The 22,473-nt window shown below is 41.8% G+C and overlaps 1 protein-coding gene across 1 annotated transcript; it reads right to left on the minus strand.

Annotated features, from left to right (window-relative positions):
* Positions 1-1,255: 1,255 nt before the first annotated feature.
* LOC139028713 (serine/threonine-protein kinase H1-like) lies at positions 1,256-22,179 on the minus strand. Its single transcript, XM_070446750.1, has 4 exons — positions 21,896-22,179; positions 21,541-21,640; positions 20,536-21,336; positions 1,256-2,095 (listed from the first exon to the last, which is right to left on the minus strand). Exons 1-4 carry the CDS (start codon positions 22,177-22,179, stop codon positions 1,643-1,645), a joined length of 1,638 nt encoding a protein of 545 aa, XP_070302851.1. The 3' UTR covers positions 1,256-1,642.
* Between the last annotated feature and the right edge of the window lie 294 nt (positions 22,180-22,473).

Here is a 22,473-nt window from a genome sequence, read left to right on the forward strand (position 1 = left end):
CAGGGAAAGTGTTTCACCAGACTCACAAGAATATACAGTACATTAGCTGTTTTGTCTCTTCAATGTCTGTGAATTAGGATTGTGGTGGGAGAAATCATTGGGGATCATATATGTACCGATAGTGTTCCTCTATTCCATTACAGGGTGAGAAGCCAATCTACAAGAGTGCCATCACATCTATTGTCAATCCAAAGTATAAATGATGGACGTGCTTAAACCAACTCAAGAAGTCTACTCACTCTTAGACCCTTGAGCCTGTGATGGGAAAGATAAATCAACACCAAGGGACAATAGAAGAACACACATTAGTTCCTCTCATCATTTCTATTAAGGATGCATTCATTCACCCATGCCACAGGGTGCTCACCGTGTGGACAAATAATACAGATCATTATATATCATCAAAACATGGTGATGAAAAATGTTCATTTGATTAAAAACGTTTGTTACATTAACTTGTTGGAGTAATATACAGTTTATTTCACCTTACGTCAGAATTAGAGAAAGGATGCAGAAACTAAGAAAACAAACATGCAGGTGGCAGGCAGATTAGATTTCATATTTATATTTACAACCATTCACTGGCGTAAAGAGGTGATGTAGGGAGGCCTTTCCACACAAATAGGCGATATGTTACATCTGACTCCATCATTGAACCAGCATCAGTGGTAAGGACCCATTGTCCTCTATAAGTTTTACTATCACGTCTCCTCTCCAAAGTGGAAACTAGCCAAGTAAGTCAGACAGCAAGTCTAAGTCCCTAATGGCACCCTATTCCCTTTATAGTGCACTGCTTTTGACCAGGAACCATAGGGCTCTGGTCAAAAGTAGTGCACAATATAGGGAATAGAGTGCCATTTTGCACGTACCCCAAGTCATCTTCAACTGAGAACATGAATCACCAAGATTAATACAAAACACAAAAAATCATGAATATAATTTGTGATAATGCCAGATGAAATGGAGCAATTATTCTTCCCATCCTTTTTGCATTTTAATGCACTTTCAAACTTTGATTTTATTTTTTGTTTTCCTCTCCTCATAGCCTTTTCCTAGAACGTTTTGGATTTGAAATAAAGTTTTCAGGTACTCAATTTAAATATTGATGATGGTTTATTACACTGTTACAGAGCTGGGTGTTTAAAGAGGTAGCGTCCCACTGCCTGTCAAGCCTCATCCCGCAGAGTTTCACTCATACTTATTTACTTAACCCTTTACTCTCCTGAAAGAAAATAGGGCCTGTACTAGAGTTTCACTTATATGACACCTTAAAAATTATCTGATGTTTTGCCTATTCTTTAAGGCAAAGTCTGATCATCTCTGCTGGGGTTGGAGATGGTACTGTCTTAGGAAAAGCCTCAGTCTGTGTAGCGTGTTTGTGAGCAACCAAGTGTTGAGGTAGCCTGAGAGGGATCAGAGTGTATAGCTGAGCATGGGTCTGTAACTAAGACAGAGTGGCAGCAACAGAACAGGCTAAAGCTTTCAGCCTGACCCACAGACACCACTGGTCAAAAGTAGTGCACTAAATAGGGAATAGGGTGCCATTTGGGAGACACACCAATGTCTGCAGCAGTAAGACAGCAGACTTAGCCTGAACAGCTGTTGTGCTGCTGATATTAGCCTGACTGTGACTGGGATTTTGTCAGGGCGACCCTGGCTGGGTGGTGGTGGTGGAGCCCGCTGGCTGAACCTGCTCAGGGGGCTTGTTGGGCTGGGAGGTGGGTCTTAGAGACTGGGTCGTAGCCTGGTTCCCTGGCTGTCGTCTCTGGTTCTGGATGGTGGGTCTCTGGGTTTGCTTCTTCTCCAGCAGATCTTTCTCCCACTGATGTGTAAATCGACTGTGGCTGGCCCCGGAGCCTGTGCTGCTGGGGCATTGGGAGGATGACGAGGAGGAGGGTACGGAGGCCCGAGACGCCCGCCGCCGGAGGTTCTGGGAGATGGAGCGATGCAGGTTGGTCATGGACGAGGAGCTTGCTGACAAAGTGACCACCCAGGGGTGGTGGAGGGCCTGGATGGCGGTGAGGCGAGATGAAGGGTCCACCCCTAGGAGGCACTCGATGAAGTCCTTAGCCAGGTTGGAAACAGAGGGCCAGGGCTATGATGGGAAGAGGAGAGGAGAGAGGTAATCATTCACACTATGTATACAGTAATACGACTTACAGTACAGACCTGTTATAAAGATTAGAAATGAAAGGTCAACTTTCATAATAATTAGCTATCTGTCCTACTGCCCTTATTATTGTAAGTAGGACTTACCTCAACTAATTTACTTTAGACTCCACTGCTCACATAAATTGATGTAGTTCTGTCCTTGAGCTGTTCATGTCTATTACTGCTCTGTATTATGTCATGTTTTGTGTGGACCCCAGGAAGAGTAGCTGCTGCTTTTGCAACAGCTAATGGGGATCCTAATAAAATACTAATACCAGATGGTCTATTATACTACATTTCTAAAATAGCAGAGTACATTCTCACTATTCCCTAGATACCCTTAAAGTGTAACAGCCCCTTGATTCGGTGAATCTAGTGTCTAAATACTTGATTGGAAGACAACAGGATGATCTCAAAGTCCTGTTCAATCAAAATTGACACCAACTTCCAGGTATACATCCCAAACTGCACCTTATTCCCTTTATAGTGCACTACATATGGGACACACAGACCAAGATTTGATTACATAGGCCTCTACGAGTGTGTTCCCTGACCTCTGCTGCCCAACAGTTTAGCACAGCTAAATGTCACTGGCTAAATGGACCAGTCTTGGCTGAATTACATTTTACATTTACATTTAAGTCATTTAGCAGACGCTCTTATCCAGAGCGACTTACAAATTGGAATTACTTTGAAACCTGAATATGACAGAACTGGATTTAGGTCTATGTGGGAATGGGTCCTAGGATAATTATTATATTTACACTAGCTTCACAAAACAACCCTGCTCCACACCACATCTATGGGGTCTTTCAGTTCATTGTTAATTCAAATATCAAATTATTCCCCTTTGTAATGAATAAAATTACACTCATGAATAGACCGTCATCAACATGCAGTGTCTTTTCAATAAAGAATATATAATCTGTTTAATAAATCAGAATCCTTTTGGCATTCTGTCATAGAGACAATGATCCTCATAATCAAGTTGTTCTTAAAAGTAACCCAAATTGTGCTAAAAAAGCCTGAAGTGCACTCTGACTTAGTAACCTTTGTGTCACCTCTCCACATTCACAGGTGCAGCTGGCAATAATGCAATTGTTTTGGTATTAGAAAGTATAGCATGCTTAGCATCGGCTTGACAACAGTGACAGGTGAAATCCATATTAATAATACATACAGTACCAGGCAAAAGTTTGGACACACCTACTCATTTAAGGGTTTTTCTTTATTTTTACTATTTTCTACATTATAGAATAATAGTGAAGACATCAAAACAATGAAATAACACATATGTAATCATGTAGTAAGCAAAAAAGTGTTAAACAAATCAAAATATATTTTACATTTGAGATTCTTCAAAGTAGCCACCCTTTGCCTTGATGACAGCTTTGCACACTCTTGGCATTCTCTCAACCAGCTTCATGAGGTAGTCACCTGGAATGCATTTCAATTAACAGGTGTGCCTTGTTAAAAGTTAATTTGTGGAATTTCTTTCCTTAATGCGTTTGAGCCAATCAGTTGTGTTGTGACAAGGTAGGGTCCATATTTTGACAAGAACAGCTCAAATAAGCAAAGAGAAACGACAGTCCATCATTACTTTAAGACATGAAGGTCAGTCAATACGGAACATTTCAAGAACTTTGAGCGTTTCTTCAAGTGCAATCGCAAAAACCATCAAGCGCTATGATGAAACACGATCATGAGGACCGCCACAGGAAAGGAAGACCCAGAGTTACCTCTACTGCAGAGGATAAGTTCATTAGAGTTACCAGCCTCAGAAATTGCAGCACAAATAAATGCTTCACAGAGTTCAAGTAACAGACACATCTCAACATCAACTGTTCAGAGGAGACTGCGTGAATCAGGCCTTCATGGTCGAATTGCTGCAAAGGAGCCACTACTAAAGGACACCAATAAGAAGAAAAGACTTGCTTGGCCCAAGAAAAACGAGCAATGGACATTAGACCGGTGGAAATCTGTCCTTTGGTCTGATGAGTCCATATTTGAGATTTTTGGTTCCAACCGCCGTGTCTTTGTGAGACGCGGAGTAGGTGAACGGATGATCTCTGCATGTGTAGTTCCCACCATGAAGCACGGAGGAGGAGCTGTGATGGTGTAGGGGTGCTTTGCTGGTGACACTGTATGTGATTTTTTTAGAAGTCAAGGGACACTTAAAATTAAAACTTCTTAGGGATAGGCGACCCATCAACGGGAKAGTTGTAAATCATGCAGAGCCTTGTGTCATGATCGTAGATTTTAGAGAAACAACAAATGTCCGGTACATATAAGTGTCTTATATCGGCTGAAAGCTGAAATTATTGTTAATATAACTGCACTGTCCAATTTACAGTAGCTATTACTGTGAAAAAAATGCCCTGCTATTGTTTGAGGAGAGCTCCTAACAACAAAACACTTTTTTCATAAATTCACCTCTGAAGGTGAAATGTGTACTTACATTCTGAAATCTTGCTCTGATTTATCATCCAAAGGGTCCCAGAGATAACATGAAGTGTAGTTTTGTTAGATAAAATCCTTTTTCATTTCAGAAAAAAGTCCATATAGCATGCACAATCGATTTTGTATTTCCACTGCAAAGAAAGGAATCTGTGAAAATCGAACCCTAAACGTTGTTTCAACCAGTCAAATCARGTCTGTATGTATWCCTCAGCGATCCTAGAACGTAACCAGACTTCACTATATCATTAGGGGTGTAGTATATCCTATAGGACACCAAATTTGGTCAGAGAGCGACGCCTTCATGGCACGCCGATAACGCGGGCAGTCTTCACTTGATCGACTGTAACTTTGTCAAATAAGCACCAATCGGGGTCAAACAAAGCTAGCTAGATAGCCAATGAGCTGGGATTTACGGGAGTATCCGGAAACCACGTATTTGTCGCAAAATGTAGCTGTGCGACAGCAAGCCTTTTCCTTTTGGACAATAATGATTAGAATATGGAGAGTTATGAAGTTATGAAAACTGGATGTTTTGCAAATGTTGAACTTATAATATGGCTACTAATACTGGAAAAGCTAAATAAAAGACCATGTATTACGATTTGACGATATTCTTGCAGAAAAATGTAATGGGGCGGCAGGTAGCCTAGTGGATAGAGCGTTGGGCAAGTAACCGAAAGGTTGCTAGATCAAATCCCTGAGCTGACAAGGTAAAAAAATTGTAATTCTGCCCCTGAACAAGGCAGTTAACACACTGTTCCTAGGCCATCATTGTAAATAAGAATTTGTTCTTAACTGACTTGCCTGGTTAAATAAATAAAAAATGTCTTCTTCACGATTTGCCCAAATGTACCTGGGTGACTTTACACTAAATGTCATGTAGTTTGCTCATACTTCAAGTTATCCGTTTGCACACACACTGCTGCCATCTTGTGTACACCATCAGAATTACAACCAGAGTGATGGCTAGATGTGGGACCTTTCTGTTGCATTTCAAAGATGGTGGTAGATTTTTTTTTTAAATGGTTGTTTTTTTCTTTGTATTTTCTTCTACCAGATCTATTGTGATATATTCTCCTACATTTCCACAAACTTCAAAGTGTTTCCTTTCAAATGGTACCTAGAATATGCATATCCTTGCTTCAGGGCCTGAGCTACAGGCAGTTAGATTTGAGTACGTCATTTTTGGCGAAAATTMAAAAAAAGGGAGCTATCCCTAATTAACCAGCATGGCACCACAGCATTCTGCAGCGATACGCCATCCCATCTGGTTTGAGCTTAGTGGGGCAATCATTTGTTTTTCAACAGGACAATAATCCAACACACCTCCAGGCTGTGTAAGAGCTATTTGACCAAGAAGGAGAGTGATGGAGTGCTGCATCAGATGACCTGGCCTCCACAATCACCCGACCTCAACCGAATTGAGATAGTTTGGGATGAGTTGGACCCCAGAGTGAAGGAAAAGCAGCCAACAAGTGCTCAGCATATGTGGGAACTTCTTTAAGGCAGTTGGAAAAGCATTCCAGGTGAAGTTGGTTGATATAATGCCAAGAGTGTGCAAAGCTGTCATCAAGGCAAAGGGTGGCTACTTTGAAGAATCTCAAATATAAAATATATTTTGATCTGTTAAACACTTTTTTGGTTACTACATGATTTCATATGTGTTATTTCATAGTTTTGATGTCTTCACTATTATTCTACAATGTAGAAAATAGTAAAAATAAAGAAAAACCCTTGAATGAGTAGGTGTCCAAACTTTTGACTGGTACTGTATATTGATTATAATACTTTAATACCTTAATAGCTCAAGAACAAAATCTACAAAATCTACCTGTCGCCTAAACAACCAAGACTCAAACTCATCAATGTCATTCAACAGAGAAAATAATGTCATAAACCCAAAAATAATGACTAATTTCCTTCCCACTAAGCTCTCTCTATAAATACTTTTGAGGCTTTGATTATTTGTAATAGTGTAATCATTTGTTACCTCAGGCTAAGTGCCATTTACTTGTATTATTACTGTCAATGCACAATGCAATGCATGATAAGCTTTTCTCACTTTACTGCTAAGTAGAGCATGATACCTTTAATCAAAATATATCAAACATCTCACTTTAAAATGTTCTTCTGTACAATAAGGGCTACAACAACAACCCAAGGAAAACAGTGGATGAATGAATGTTTCTCTCTTATTCTTAATTCAACCTTGCAAAAGCAGATGAGCCTCGCTCTTCGGGGAAGGTCTCGCTCCTCTCCATTTTAATCCAGAAATGCATTTCTCCTTTTGTGTCTCTCACCCAGTAATGACAATTAATCAACCATGAAATTGACAATTGCAAAACTGTTGCCAGGGAGGTGAATTTAAAGAGAAGCAGGTCTCACTCATAGACACAGTGTACTACACTAGAGAGAACTGAGAGAGATGAAGAGAAAGAAGGAGAAGTCAACTGTCTGTCTGTAACTGAGCAGAAAGTACTGCACACAAAGCACCATAAACATGCTCCTCACAGACTCCCTTCACTGTGTTATTTCACACCTGAGAGAAGCAGTATTTGATTGAGCTCCACAACCACATACCAGTGTTTGCCTGTCCTTCAGAATCATAATGTTCTGACTGATGACTGCTTACAGTGCCTTCAGAAATCATTCATACCCCTTGACTTATTACACATTTTGTTGTGTTACAGCCCGAATTTAAAATTGATTAAATAGATTTTTCTCTCTCACTCATCTACACACAATACCCCATAATGACAAAGTGAAAACAGGTTTTTATACATTTTTGCACATTTATTGAAAATGAAACACAGAAATATCTAATTTACATAAGTATGCACACCCCTGAGTCATACTTAGTAGAAGCACATTTGGCAGCGATTACAGCTGTGAGTGTTTCTGGTTATGTCTCTAAGAGCTTTCCACACCTGGATAGTGCAACATTTTCCCATTTATTATTTAAAAAATACTTCAAGCTCTGTCATATTGGTTGTTGATAATTGCTAGAAAACCATTTTCAGGTAGATTTAAGTCAAAACTGTAATTCGGCCACTCAGGAACATTCACTGTCTTCTTGGTAAGCAACTCCAGTGTAGATTTGGCCTTGTGTTTTAAGTTATTGTCCTGCTGAAATGTGAATTAATCTCGCAGTGTCTGGTGGAAAGCAGACTGAACCAGGTTTTCCTCTAAGATTTTGCCTGTSCTTAACTCCATTCTGTTTATTTTTTATACTGAAAAACTCCCCAGTCCTTAGCGACTACAAGCATAAAGTATTTACCCCCTTGGCACTCCACTGACCTGGAGCCAGTGGGTTTGGCAACGAATACGTAGCGAGGACCAGCCAACAAGAGCACACAGGTCGCAGTGGTGGGTAGTATATGGGCTTTGGTGACAAAACGGATGGCACTGTGATAGATTGCATCCAATTTGCTGAGTAGAGTGTTGGAGGAAAATTTGTAAATGACATCGCCGAAGTCAAGGATCGGTAGGATAGTCAGCTTTACAAGGGTAAGTTTGGCAGTGTGAGTGAAAGAGGCTTTGTTGCAAAATAGGAAGCCGATTGTAGATTTAACTTTGGATTGGAGATGCTTAATGTGAGTCTGGAAGGAGAGTTTATAGTCTAACCAGACACCTAGGTATTTATAGTTGTCCACATATTCTAAGTTAGATGTCCAGAGTAGTGATGCAAGTCGGGCTGGCGGGTGCGAGCAGCGATCGGTTGAAGAGCATGCATTTAGTTTTACTAGCATTTAAGAGCAGGTGGAGGCCACGGAAGGAGTGTTGTATGGCGTTGAAGCTCGTTTGGAGGTTAGTTAACACAGTGTCCAAAGAAGGGCCAGATGTATACAGAATGGTGTCGTCTGTGTAGAGGTGGATCAAATAATCACCTGCAGCAAGAGCGACATCATTGATATATACAGAGAAGAGAGTCGGCCCGAGAATTGAACCCTGTGGCACCCCCATAGAGACTGCCAGAGGTCCAGACAACAGGTCCTCCGATTTGACACACTGAACTCTATCTGAGAAGTAGTTAGTGAACCAGGCGAGGCAGTCATTAGAGAAACCAAGGCTGTTGAGTCTGCCGATAAGAATACGGTGATTGACAGAGTGGAAAGCCTTGGCCAGGTCGTTGAAGACGGCTGCACAGTACTGTCTCCTATCGATGGCGGTTATAATATTGTTTAGGACCTTGAGTGTGGCTGAGGTGCACCCGTGACCAGCTCGGAAACCAGATTGCATAGCAGAGAAGGTACGGTGGGATTCGAAATGGTCGGTGATCTGTTTGTTGACTTTAGAAAAGCAGGGCAGGATGGATATAGGTCTGTAACAGTTTGGGTCTAGAGTGTCTCCCCCTTTGAAGAGGGGGATGACCGCGACCGCTTTCCAATCTTTAGGGATCTCAGACGATACGAAAGAGGTTGAACAGGCTAGTAATATGGGTTGCAACAACTGCGGCGGATAATTTTAGAAAGAGAGGGTCCAGATTGTCTTGCCCGGCTGATTTGTACTGGTTCAGATTTTGCAGCTCTTTCAGAACATCAGCTGTTATGATATAATGGAAAGGTATCAAACACATGAAAAGCAAACAAAATGTGTTTGATACCAGTGGTGTAAAGTACTTAAGTAAAAATACTTGAAAGTACTACTTAAGTAGTTTTTTGGGGGTATGTGTACTTTACTTTACTATTTATATTTTTTACAACTTTTACTTTTACTTCACTATGTTCCTAAAGAATATTATGTACTTTTTACTCCATACATTTTCCCTGACACCCAAAAGTACATTTTGAATGCTTAGCAGGCGGTCACTAAACACATGCTTTGTTTGTCAATGATGTCTGAGTGTTGTTTGCTTAATATAAGGAATTTGAAATGATTTATACTTCTAAGTACATTTTAGCAGTAACATTTACTTTTGATACTTAAGCATAAAAAACAAATACTTTTGTTTAGACTTTTACTAAGAGTAGGATTTTACTGGGTGACTTTCACTTTTACTTGAGTCATTTTCTATTAAGATATTGTCACGTTCTGACCATAGTTATTTTGTGTTTTCTTTGTTTTAGTGTTGGTCAGGACGTGAGCTGAGTGGGCATTCTATGTTGTGTGTCTAGTTTTCCTGTTTCTGTGTTTGGCCTGATATGGTTCCCAATCAGAGGCAGGTGTTAGTCATTTGTCTCTGATTGGGAGCCATATTTAGGTAGCCTGTTTTGTGTTGGGTTTTGTGGGTGGTTGTCTTCTGTCTTTGTGTCTATGCACCAGATACGACCTGAAATACAAGTATATTTTCTTGTTTTWTTTTGTACATTTTTCACATAAAAAAACAGTGGCTTTATTAGGTTTGGTGGAAAGGGACAAGAGCCTGAACCATATATCATTGCTGAGGAGAAAGTCAGATTAGGAGAGAAAGGGAAAGGTATTGGGCAGAGGAAGAAGGAGAATAACACTATGTCCCAAATGGCACCCTATTCATTGCCTACATAGTTCACTACTTATAGGGCCKTGGTCAGAAGTAGTGTACTATATAGTGAATAGAGTGCCATTTGGGGACGTAACCTTAGAAGAGAAACCACTACAGGGTCTGGTTTATTGAGCAACATGCTGTTAGCTGTTAGAGAGACAGGAAGATGTGAGGCGTCAGTGACTCGCTTCGCTCCGGCTCTGTTAGCGCCAGGATCCATCCTCACCTGACAAACATATAATTACAACAAATAAAGAAAACGCTAGAGGCTAGGATTACAGCTCTAATGTGATTGTGTGGATAATGCACTCTGAATAATGTAAAACTGCACGCAAGCCTCTCAGACAGTCACTGCTAAAGATTTATTAGCTGCTGTTATGGGAAGTGGAACTCCAGCAGGGATTTTCCATAGCAACAAAGACAACCTTATATAACATTAGTACATACAGTATATACCACTATAATAGCACAGCTATTAAGGCCAATGGAAGAATGTAGCCGGGTGTTTTAAATCAACCAAATAACTGGCCTGCATGTATATTGTAATACCAAACATAAATGACCAGTCAAAGTCTAAATATCAAATCCAGGTGGTAAACAAATTMAAATGTCATGACTCAAGTGGAATATAAAGAGGAGATCGTTTTTCTATATGGACTGCTGAGTTCATTCACAGTCCCCTCACTAGGTGGCAGACTGGGCTAACTATTAGAATCATGCATAGCTCTTGCTGCTAAATCTACCATGCAGATGCTTAGGTCAATATTGTGTGGCTTTTGTAATTTGTTCAAATGCAGAAAAATCACCATGCTAAGGCAAGTTCACAATGAACTCATGCTTGCAGTGAACAGGTTGAGCGATAAGGCTCAAAAAGCCCAGAGGCAACTTCCTCCCCACCCCCTATCCCCCATCCCTCCTCCTTCACCTCTACAGTTCAGTAGTGTATACAGTACATGAGTTTCTACCACACAGCCTGAGGCCAGGGTTGTGACACCTGTGATGCTGTACTGCAGTGGGGGAAGGAGAAGTGGTGTGTGTGCGTGTGTGTGTGCGTGTGTGGCGTCATGCCCATAGGGGGCACATGCCCCTCAGATGTGTCCCGTTAAAACATTTTTGTTGTTGTTTCTCTGTAATACTACTAGCCACCTAGCACTTTTATAAAGTTGGCTTTAGCTAGCCCAGATAGTTTCCCAATCTCCTAACCTCATAACTAGCTACCAATCAGCCATTTTAGGCTATCAATCAAGCTAGAGTAGCTYGCTTGTCTAACTATGTTAGCTGGCATGCCTGCTGGCAAGGTTGGTAGACTTTAGAAAAGCAAGCAATTACTAAATGTACCAAACAACACTCACATTTCTTTCAATCCTTTACCTAGATTTAGCAGAGATGCAGAGAAGCATATTTAGTTTGGTTAAAAAAACACCAGTCAAAAGGATACAGACAGCTCCTATATAATATTAGCTCAAAAGTATTCACTGCAACTAAAGTCACTGCAACTAAATATAAAAGGTACCGGCACCCAAAATGAGTACCGGCACATATAGTTCATTAAGAAATTATTCAGACCCCTTGACTTTTTCCAAATTTTGTTACGTTACAGCCTTATTCTATAATGGATTAAATTTAAAAAAAAGTCTCATCAGTCTACACACAATACCCCATAACGACAAAGCGAAAACAGGTTTCTAGAATTTTTAGCAAATGCATTAAAAATAAAAAACAGAAACACCTTATTTACATAAGTATACAGACCCTTTGCTATGAGACTCAAAATGTAGCTCAGGTGCACCCTGTTGCCATTGATCATCCTTGAGATGTTTCTACTACTTGATTGGAGTCCACCTGTGGTAAATTAAATTAATTGGACATGATTTGGAAAGGCACACACCTGTCTATATAAGGTCCCACAGTTGACAGTGCATGTCAGAGCAAAAACCAAGCCATGAGGTCAAAGGAATTGTCCGTAGAGCTCCAAGACAGGATTGTGTCYAGGCACATATCTGGGGAAGGGTACCAAAAKATTTKTTTGAAGGCCCCCAAGAACACAGTGGCCTCCATCATTCTTAAATGGAAGAAGTTTGGATGACACCTGGGCTATCATTCCTCCGCCATTTCCTCCTCCACTCTTTCGCTCTCCTCTCTGTCGCTCTCTATCTCTCTCTTTGTCTTTTTCTCTCGCTCTGTTTCTCTCCCATTCTCTTTCTCGCTCTGTCTCCATTAATCTCTCTTTCATTGTCTCTCTCTCCCTCTCTATCTTCCTATCTCTCTCCCTCTCTCCATCTCTGGCTGGCTCCTCACAATTTACTGTACTGTAGGGCTCCTTAAACGCTTTTAGTGGAGTATGTAAGCCAAAGCTTTATAGCCTAACTGTATGCGCCAAATACTCGCCAATGGCCAAATGCTTTTTGGGAACTTGGCCAGAAAAAGTTCATGGCGATCCACTGTGGCAAAAAGGACAACGTCGAAGTTGAATTCAATGAGAGAAAAGGAGAGTTTAAAATAAAGAGAAAGGAGGGCCATAAAAGTCATGTTTGGGAATGATTTTGTGAAGTGGTAAAAGAGGATTATAGCAGTGTGATTATTGTGAGGCGCTATACACATTCGAGAGTTACAAGACGGGGACTTCAAATATGGCAAGTCAAGGGAACTGTAGCCTACTGTTTAGATGGGTAAATTGATAAAATCCTAACTGAAATCTGGACACTGCGTGTAGGTCTATAACCTCTCACATAGCCAATATAATACAAACTCCTGCAGAATTAAGCATATTTTGCAGTAAAATGATACACCAAATGGACATTTTGACTCGGGAAGAGGAGTGGAGAAATATGATTTCTTTCTTTCAGCATCTTGAGAGAATGAATGTGTGGTTAGGGACTGTCTGTAAAGGCGCTATCTCTATCAGATTCATAAAAGCTGATAGTATTTGAACCATATAAAATATTTGTATTTATTTTTATTTAACCTTTATTTAACTAGGCAAGTTAGTTAAGAACACATTCTTATTTACAATGATGGCCTATCCAGGGCAAATCCTCCCCTAATCTGGACGATGCTTGGCCAATTGTGCGCCGCCCTATGGGACTCCCGATCACGGCCGGTTGTGATAGAGCCCGTGATCGAACCCGGGTCTGTAGTGACGACTTAGACCGCTGCGCCACTCAGGATCCCATAATATGCATCCAAGCAGAACTGAAATCTTATCAGAAACATGTTGGCTTTTTCCCACTGCTTTTAATTTCCTTAAAACCGGCCAAACTGATATCATTTGAACATTTTGCACGAAAAATCTTTCCCATTTTTTTTAGTTATTGCATTTTCTCCCCGGTCCCTAAATGTCTGTTGAGCGAGAGAAGCAGAGATGAAAGAGAACTTTACTGATGTCAACTATATTGAACAAAAATATAAATGCAATATGCAACAATTTCAAAGATTCTACTTAGTTACAGTTCATATAAGGAAATCAGTCAATTTAAATAAATTCATTAGGCCCATTCATCTATGGATTTCACATGACTGGGAATACAGATATGCATCTGTTGGTCACAGATACCTTAAAAAAAAGTAGGGGCGTGGATCAGAAAACCAGTGAGTCACTGGTGTGACCACCATTTGCCTCATGCAGCGCGACACATCTCTTTTGCAAAGAGTTGATCAGGCTGTTGATTGTGGCCTGTGGAATATTGTCCCACTTCTCTTTAATGGCTGTACGAAGTTGCTGGATATTGGCGGGAACTGGAAAACACTGTCGTACATGTCGATATAGAGCACACCAAACATGCTCAATTGGTGACATGTCTGGCAAGTATGCAATTGTTTACAGATCCTTGCGACATGGGGCCATTAACATGCTGAAACATGAGGTGATGGCGGCGGATGAATGGCATGACAGTGGGCCTCAAGATTTCATCATGGTATCTCTGTGTATCCAAATTGCCATAGATAAAATAAAATTGTGTTTGTTGTCCGTAGCTTATGCCTGCCCATACCATAACCCCACCACCACCATGGGGCACTCTGTTCACATCAGCAAACCGCTCGCCCACACGAGCCCATACACATGACATGGTCTGCGGTTGTGAGGCTGGTTGAACGTACTGCCAAATTCTCTAAAATGACGTTGGAGGTGGCTTATGGTAGAGAAATTAACACAAAACTATCTGGAAACAGCTCTGGCGGACATTCCTGAAGTCTGCATGCCAATTGCACGCTCCTGCAAAAGTGAAACATCTGTGGCATTGTGTTGTGTGACAAAACTGCACATTTTGGAGTGGCCTTTTATTGTACCCAACACAAGGTGCACCTGTGTAACAGCACAGCACATTTTCTATCGGCCTATTTGCGAGTTAGGGTCAGGTGCGGGCCTCAAATTTTCACATTATCACAGATGGGTTATTAGCTATTGCAGGTGTGTGGTTGAACAAACAGCTGACCTGCGCATCACTAGTATGCGCGTGTGTAGATTTGTGTGTGTGTGTGTTCATGGATGTACAGTGGCTTGCGAAAGTATTCACCCCCCTTGGCATTTTTCCTATTTTGTTGCCTTACAACCTGGAATTAAAATAGATTTTTGGGGGTTTGTATCATTTGATTTACACAACATGCCTACCACTTTGAAGATGTTAAGTATTTTTTTTGTGAAACAAGCAAGAAATAAGACAAAAAAACTGAAAACTTGAGCGTGCATAACTATTCACCCCCCCAAAGTCAATACATTGTAGAACCACCTTTTGCAGCAATTACAGCTGCAAGTCTCTTGGGGTATGTCTCTATAAGCTTGACACATCTAGCCACTGGGATGTTTGCCCATTCTTCAAGGCAAAACTGCTCCAGTTCCTTCAAGTTCGATGGGTCCGCTGGTGTACAGCAATCTTTAAGTCATACCCCATATTCTCAATTGGACTGAGGTCTGGGCTTTGACTAGGCCATTCCAAGACATGTACATGTTTCCCCTTAAACCCCTCAAGTGTTGCTTTAGCAGTATGCTTAGGGTCATTGTCCTGCTGGAAGGTGAACATCCGTCCGAGTCTCAAATCTCTGGAAGACTGAAATAGGTTTCCCTCAAGATTTTCCCTGTATTTAGCTCCATCCATCATTCCTTCAATTCCTACCAGTTTTCCAGTCCCTGACGATGAAAAACATCTCSACAGCATGATGCTGCCACCACCATGCTTCACTGTGGGGATGGTGTTCTCGGGGTGATGAAAGCTGTTGGGTTTGTGACAGACATAGTATTTTTCTTGATGGCCAAAAAGCTACATTTTAGTCTCATCTGACCAGAGTACCTTCTTCCATATGTTTGGGGAGTCTCCCACATGCTTTTTGGCAAACACCAAACATATTTGCTTATTTTTTTCTTTAACTTCTCACGAGTCACCAACCCTGATCCGGTAGCACCCCCCCCCCCCACTGAGTAGCATAGCTAGCATAGCGTCACAAGTAACTTGTAGCATCTAAATATCATTAAATCACAAGTCCAAGACACCAGATGAAAGATACAGGTCTTGTGAATAAAGCCACCATTTCAGATTTTTAAAATGTTTTACAGGGAAGACACAATATGTAAATCTATTAGCTAACCACGTTAGCAAGGACACGATTTTTTTACTCCCAATAGTTTTTTCCTGCGTCAGTAGCTATCACTAATTCGACTAAATAAAAATATATAGCCACTAACCAAGAAACAACTTCATAAGATGACAGTCTGATAACATATTTATGGTATAGCATAGTTTTTTTTTTGGAAAAATGTGCATTTTTCAGGTATACATCACAGTTCTACATTGCAGCTGCAATCTGAAATAGTGCTGACCCAGCCGAAACAATTACAGAGACCAACGTCATATAACGAATTACTCATCTTAAAACATTTCAGAAAAATACACAGCGTACAGATATTGAAAGCCCAACATCTGGTGAATCCAAACAATATTTCAGATTTATTAAATGTTTTATAACGAAAACAAAATGTAGCGCTAAATTAGCATAGCTATACCAGGCAGATTCGGCTAGGCGCCCACGGCCGTTCACATGCACAACAGATATGATATAACATCGTAAATTGGGTCTTACTATGGCTGATCTTTCATCAGAATGTTGATCAAAGTGTCCTTTGTCAAGATGAGTCGTTGGTTCCGTTCAGAATTGTTCCTTTCCCACTCCATTTAGCACAGGTACTGGTCGAGTGGCACGGATCTCTCAAACGTAAATAAAATCAGACAACGGAACACCACAAACTCCCGAAAAAATTCAAATAATCTGATTAAACTATATTGAAAAAACATACATTACGATGATCTGGTCACATGTATCAAACAAACTTCGAGACGGAGATAGTTTTCATCCATAATGGCCGCACAACAGAAGACAATCGCAGCTACAAGTCGCACGATTTAGAGAACCGGAAGTTGTCGGTCACGCCAAAGAATTAGCTCTCATTTCACGTCAGTCCCAGATAAACAAGATATTTTTCCTCTGACGTCCTCTTGACACCAGAGGAAGGCCAATGAGGTGTGTTTCGGGTCATAGGGGGACGACCATATATAGGCAGAGCGTTGAAGCTGGCATACACATCTTGCTTTTTTTTTCTTGGTCATGGAAAGTGCTGTCAAATGACTTCTGTATCACTCAGAGACAAAATTGAAACGGTTTTAGAAACTAGAGATTGTTTTCTTTCCAATGGTATTATTTATATGCATATAGTAAGAGCAATAATTGAATAAGAGGCAGTTTAATCTGTAGAGCAAATTATGCTAATGGGAAATAGCACCCCCTGTATTCTCAAGAAGTTAAGCAATGGCTTTTTCTGGCCACTCTTCCGTAAAGCCCAGCTTCGCGGAGTGTACGGCTTAAAGTGGTCCTATGGACAGATACTCCAATTCTGCTGTGAACTTTGCAGCTCCTTCAGGGTTATCTTTGGTCTCTTTGTTGCCTCTCTGATTAATGCCCTCCTTGTCTGGTCAGTGACGTTTGGTGGGCGGCCCTCTCTGGCAGGTTTGTTGTGGTGCCATATTCTTTCCATTTTTTAATAATGGATTTAATGGTGCTCCGTGGGATGTTCAAGTTTCAGATATTTTTTTATAACCCAACCCTGATCTGTACTTCTTCACAACTTTCTCCCTGACCTGTTTGGAGAGCTCCTTGATCTTCATGGTGCCGCTCGCTTGGTGGTGCCCCTTGCTTATGTGGTGTTGCAGACTCTGGGGCTTTTCAGAACAGGTGTATGTATACTGAGATCATGTGACAGATCATGTGACACTTAAATAAAGTCCACCTGTGTGCAATCTAACTAATTATGTGACTTTGAAGGTAATTGGTTGCACCAGATCTTATTTAGGGGTTTGATAGCAAAGGGGATGAATACATATGCAAGGCACTGTAAGTGTGTGTGGGTGGTATGAGAGACAGACAGTCTGGTTGCACACACCTGTGAACATGTGATGTATAAGGATGGGCTTCTACAGCTGTTTAATGCAACAGATACAATATATAATTTCCCTAATTTCATAAATATGTTAAATAAAATTCATGAGGCTTGGATTATGATATGGGGGGAAGGTTAATGTTAGGACATATACAAACACACTACCATTATACACTTCCACACTCAATCCCCAGGTGACAGCAGCAACCGGGTATAGATGCTGAGCCAAGCTTTTATTTGCATACAGGTGCTGCCAATTAAGGTGATTCGTCAGTCAATGTCCCAGCTGGCAGAGTCGTGAGGGCTGCTAGTTTTGCTTGGTGGCCATGAGGCCTTTTGTTTGTTTTTGTCTTTAGTTTGGGTGTGCCTTTTTCTATTTTATAAAATTTCTGTTTTTTTCACCATCTGAACAAATAATAATCTGCTTGGACTGGCCGACCAAGAGGTCAAGGAACTGTCCTTGAACCTAAAGTAAGGTAGCAGTATCCTGCGTACATACAGGTAACTGCCAAAATAAAGGAAACACCAACATAAAGTGTCTTATTTAACTAGGCAAGTGGGTTAAGAACAAATTCTTATTTACAATGACAGCCTACTCCGGCCAAACCCGGACAACGCTATGCCAATTGTGCACCCCCCTATGGGACTCCCAATCATGGCCAGAAGTGATTCAGCCTGGATTTGAACCAGGGACTGTAGTGACCCCTCTTGCACTGAGATGCAGTGCCTTAGACTGCTGCACCACTCAGGTCTTAATAGGGTGTTGGGCCACCACGAGCCAGAACAGCTTCAATGCACCTTGGCATAGATTCTACAAGTTCCTGTAACTCTAATTTGGTGTTTTATTGAAGGTGGTGGAAAACTCTGTCAGGCCCCGCTCTAGAATCTCCCATAATTGTTCAATTGGGTTGTGATCTGGTGACTGAGTCAGCTATGGCATATGGCACCATCGCATGAGCCTGAAGCCACAGACTCTGGCCAAACTCATGTTTCTAAAAATGAATTCAAAGGCACTGTAGATGTAGCTTAATAAGGCATTTTTCGTTTAATTTGTATTTAATTCTAATTAAGTCACAGCCGAAATGTGCAATTTATAGACTATAATGATTTAATTAAACGAAATGTTGTTTAAATGCTGAGTGGTTAATGTCCCTGCCAGCCTTGACATAATTTAAATAATATAGCCTAAATAATTCATTTTCATCCTTCTTAGGCTACCTGTCTGGCTCCTGACCTATTTAGAGTGTTTATATGTTGTTTAATACGACACATAGCCTATTTAAAATGATGAGCGCTTCTTAAAGTTTTCTGTTGTTTATTAACATACTTTTCATTCAAATCATATGGTTTGGTTTCAATGCTTCATACCCAAATGGTAGGTCCAGGTAGTCACAAAAATCGATGGCTGTTGGATAAATTGTGATTTTAATGAATGGAATGAATTTGGAGAGGCAGTTTTTTTTCCTTTTGAGCAAGGAGCGTTTTTTAGCGGAACGGTTGGAAAGGACGTGGAGCGCAGGAGCAGTGCGCATGCACCACTCCATGAGAGATGAGCGGGATTTCCGACCGCTCAACTCCGCTCACATACTCTGTGCCCTGTGGATGGGGGCACTGTCATCCTATGGGGGCATAGCCATGGTAGCCAAAATAATGGCCTGCCCAGCATTGTTATACATGACCCTAAGCATGATGTTAATTGCTTAATTAACTCAGGAACCACACTTCTGTGGAAGCACCTGCTTTCAAAATACTTTCTTTCCCTCATTTAATCAAGTGTTCCCTTTACTTTGGCAGTTACGTGTACATTCAACGCCTAGTCGCACACGCTTACTTCTTACATTTATGAACACATCAAATCAGGTTACCGACCATGTAGCTAGGCCTAAGACCCCTAGACATAAATAGTGCGGCAAAATCAGTAGACTAGTTATTCATTTCGTAACCGTTGCAGACAAGGTTATTATACAGCTTAAACACAAATATATTTTCTCAGTTTTACATAAGAAATATTTCTATAAAGCCATAAATATGTGAAATATGTTTTTTGTAATCCCACCCAGGGTTTCAGCCATATCCATTATTCCTTTGGTGGTCTGTCTGGTCAGTGTAGCAGCAGTAAAGATTGGAATAATAGAGCAGACTGAAATGTCAAGCCGCTGCATACAACAGAACGGGGCCATGCTTTAAAGCTCACTGAATAATCCCAGACTGGGGTGTAATCAGCGTGAAAGAACGGACCCAAACCTCCCCACAAACACACCACCACAGAGACTGAGCGTGTGTGTGTGTGTGAGAGAGCGCTCTAACAGAACTGTTCAAATATCCAGTTCACTTACAGCACGGAGCAGAAAGGAGCAGAGAGGACATGAACGACAAGGCCCTATTTACCCTCTAAGCGTTTTCAAAGAGCTAAATCAAATGGAGACGCCACAACAAACATACGTATCCATTCAAGTGTGTTACCATGCGGATCTGCTGAAGGGGATCAATGGAGACAAACGTCACATGATGGTTCTGAGATGTTCAGTGAGACATTCAGTTCAGTGATTCAGACTATTAGAAATTATCTGGTGAAATAATGATGAGGATATGATGTGTGTAACTGTGTGTGTGTGTGTGTTTATGTTACCTTGTTGAGAGAAATTGTGTGAGAGTGTGTGACAGTGTGTGTGTGTGTCTTCTGCATGAGTGAAAGACAGTGTTTGAAAGTGTGTGATGCGTGGCAGGCAGTGGATGTAGAAGGACTTCACTCAGATCATTGGCCTGCTGCGCACGATGGGACTACATAGCAAAACAACTAAAAAGACAGATGGATCATTCAAAGTAAAAACACATTTAAAGAAGGAAATCTAGGATTTGGATCTCACGGATGGTCAGTCCTTGCACCAATAACTCAGTCTATGAATTGAGAGTGGTTACATTGCTCCAGCCCCATCCCTCTGCTGTTCACCAAAAAAGCAGTGGGGTGACAGCTTTGTTGTTGTTTGAATCCCAGATTMCCCCTTTAAGAAACGCATGATGGAACTCAACAACAACTCACCTCTCCGTGGAAGCTGTACCTTCCCCTGAGGATGGCTCTGTAGAGTCTGGGCCGGCTGTCGTCCTCGAAGGGCATGGAGCCACTGAGTAGGATGTAGGCTATGACCCCCAGGGCCCACATGTCCACCTGGCAGGAGTAGGGCATCCTCAAGACCACCTCTGGGGCCATGTACTCTGGCGTCCCACAAGTGGTCGTCATGGACCAGTCTCTTCTACCGCCACCTCCTCCATCCCCTCTTCCATCTCTTCCACTGCCTTTTCCATCCCTTCTATCACAGCTGCCCTTACCATCCCTATTTGCTACCTTACCACCTGGAACTCCACCCAGACTTCCACCCCTTCCACTGCCTCTTCCAACTCCACTATATCCAACTCCATAGCCCCCAACTCCACTTCCACTGCCCATTCCATCTCCATCTCCACTTCCATCCTTACCCCCTCCAGGGTCCTTGTTCCCAAAGCTGGCCAGCCCAAAGTCAGTCACCAGGAGGCGTGAGTCGGCTCCAGGGTGGTAGTACAACAGATTCTCAGGTTTCAGGTCCCTGTGTGTGATGCCCAGAGAATGAAGATACCCCACCCCGGCTAAAGTCATCTGCAGGGCTCTGGTGGCATCACGCTCGGTGAAGTGGCCCTTAGCGATGACACGGTCGAACAGCTCCCCGCCCGTGGCCAGTTCCAGAACCATGTAGACCCTCTGGGGCGACTGGAACACCTCCACCAGCTGCACCACATTGAGGTGGCTGACCCTGCGTAGCACCCCCAGCTCCGAGTCACACACCTCTCGCCCTTCCCTGGCCTCCACCTGCAACAGGTGTTGAATTTCAGTTTATAAAATGACACACAATTCTGAATAGTTTGACAACTGATATTACTGCACTTTTAATTTGTTGGTATAAATGCCCTTACTAATGTTGCACACTTCCTTCTCCTTCTGTTTCTCTCCTCATGAACATTCACTGTCCCCCTACCTCTTCCCTAGGTCTACTGGAAGAAATAAGTTACAGACCTCCATCATCTTGATGGCGAAGGGTTGGCGGGTGGCTCGGTGCTCGACGCGTACCACCCGGCTGAAGCTCCCCCTACCGATCAGGGCCTTGATATCATACCTGGACAGAGAGGGCAGGAGGGAGGAGAAGAGAAAAGGGTGAGTGGGAAGTAGAATAGTGTTCTGTTCTACTGTATTCAACTCTAGTGAGGTGAGGTCTTCTATGGGAGATAAATATGAAATATCATAGAATGTGGAGTCGTCATCATCACCAACAACATTAGCAAATTAATTAGTCTAAGTACCTACAATGTATTGGCACTGATTTATATTGCTACTACTGATCTTCAAACGTTGACGATTTGTATACAGTTACCTTGCTGTGACTCTGGGATCAAACTTCGCCTTGTACTTGGCCACTTTGTTGTGCCTCTGCCCATCCTGGCCCGTCGGCAGTAGAATGCGTGACGGCGCCTGTGTACCCGTAACTCCACTGCTCTGAACAACACTCCAAAAGTCTTTCTGCGTCCCTTTACACTTCTGTAGCTCATCGTCTAACTCTTTTCTTTTGTGACTGTAGCCCACTACCGACTTCACGAAGCTCACGTAACCGTTTTTAACCGAGCTTTCAGGCAGCACTTTGGTGCTTCCGCAGCCCATTACTAAAGCGCAACTAAAGAATGCATGAAGAGAAAAGTGACAGTTGCTGCTTGCGTAATTCGGTGCGCAAAGAAAAACGTACACAATCTTAACAGACTCGATCAGCAGCAACGTCAACTTTAACCTGTACTATAATACACATAAACGGCTAAATTGGTAAAAAGACGTCTAGAAGAGTGAGTGAGCAGGTGAAGGCAACGCTTAGAATGTGTGAATGGATGGATTCACTGAAAAGGATTTTCTCGCCATTCTGTCACGCAGGTGCATAAGGTGCGGATGCTCTTCCACATCAGT

Source organism: Salvelinus sp. IW2-2015, linkage group LG14 (genome assembly GCF_002910315.2).
Source record: "Salvelinus sp. IW2-2015 linkage group LG14, ASM291031v2, whole genome shotgun sequence".
Classification (NCBI taxonomy): Eukaryota; Metazoa; Chordata; class Actinopteri; order Salmoniformes; family Salmonidae; genus Salvelinus; species Salvelinus sp. IW2-2015.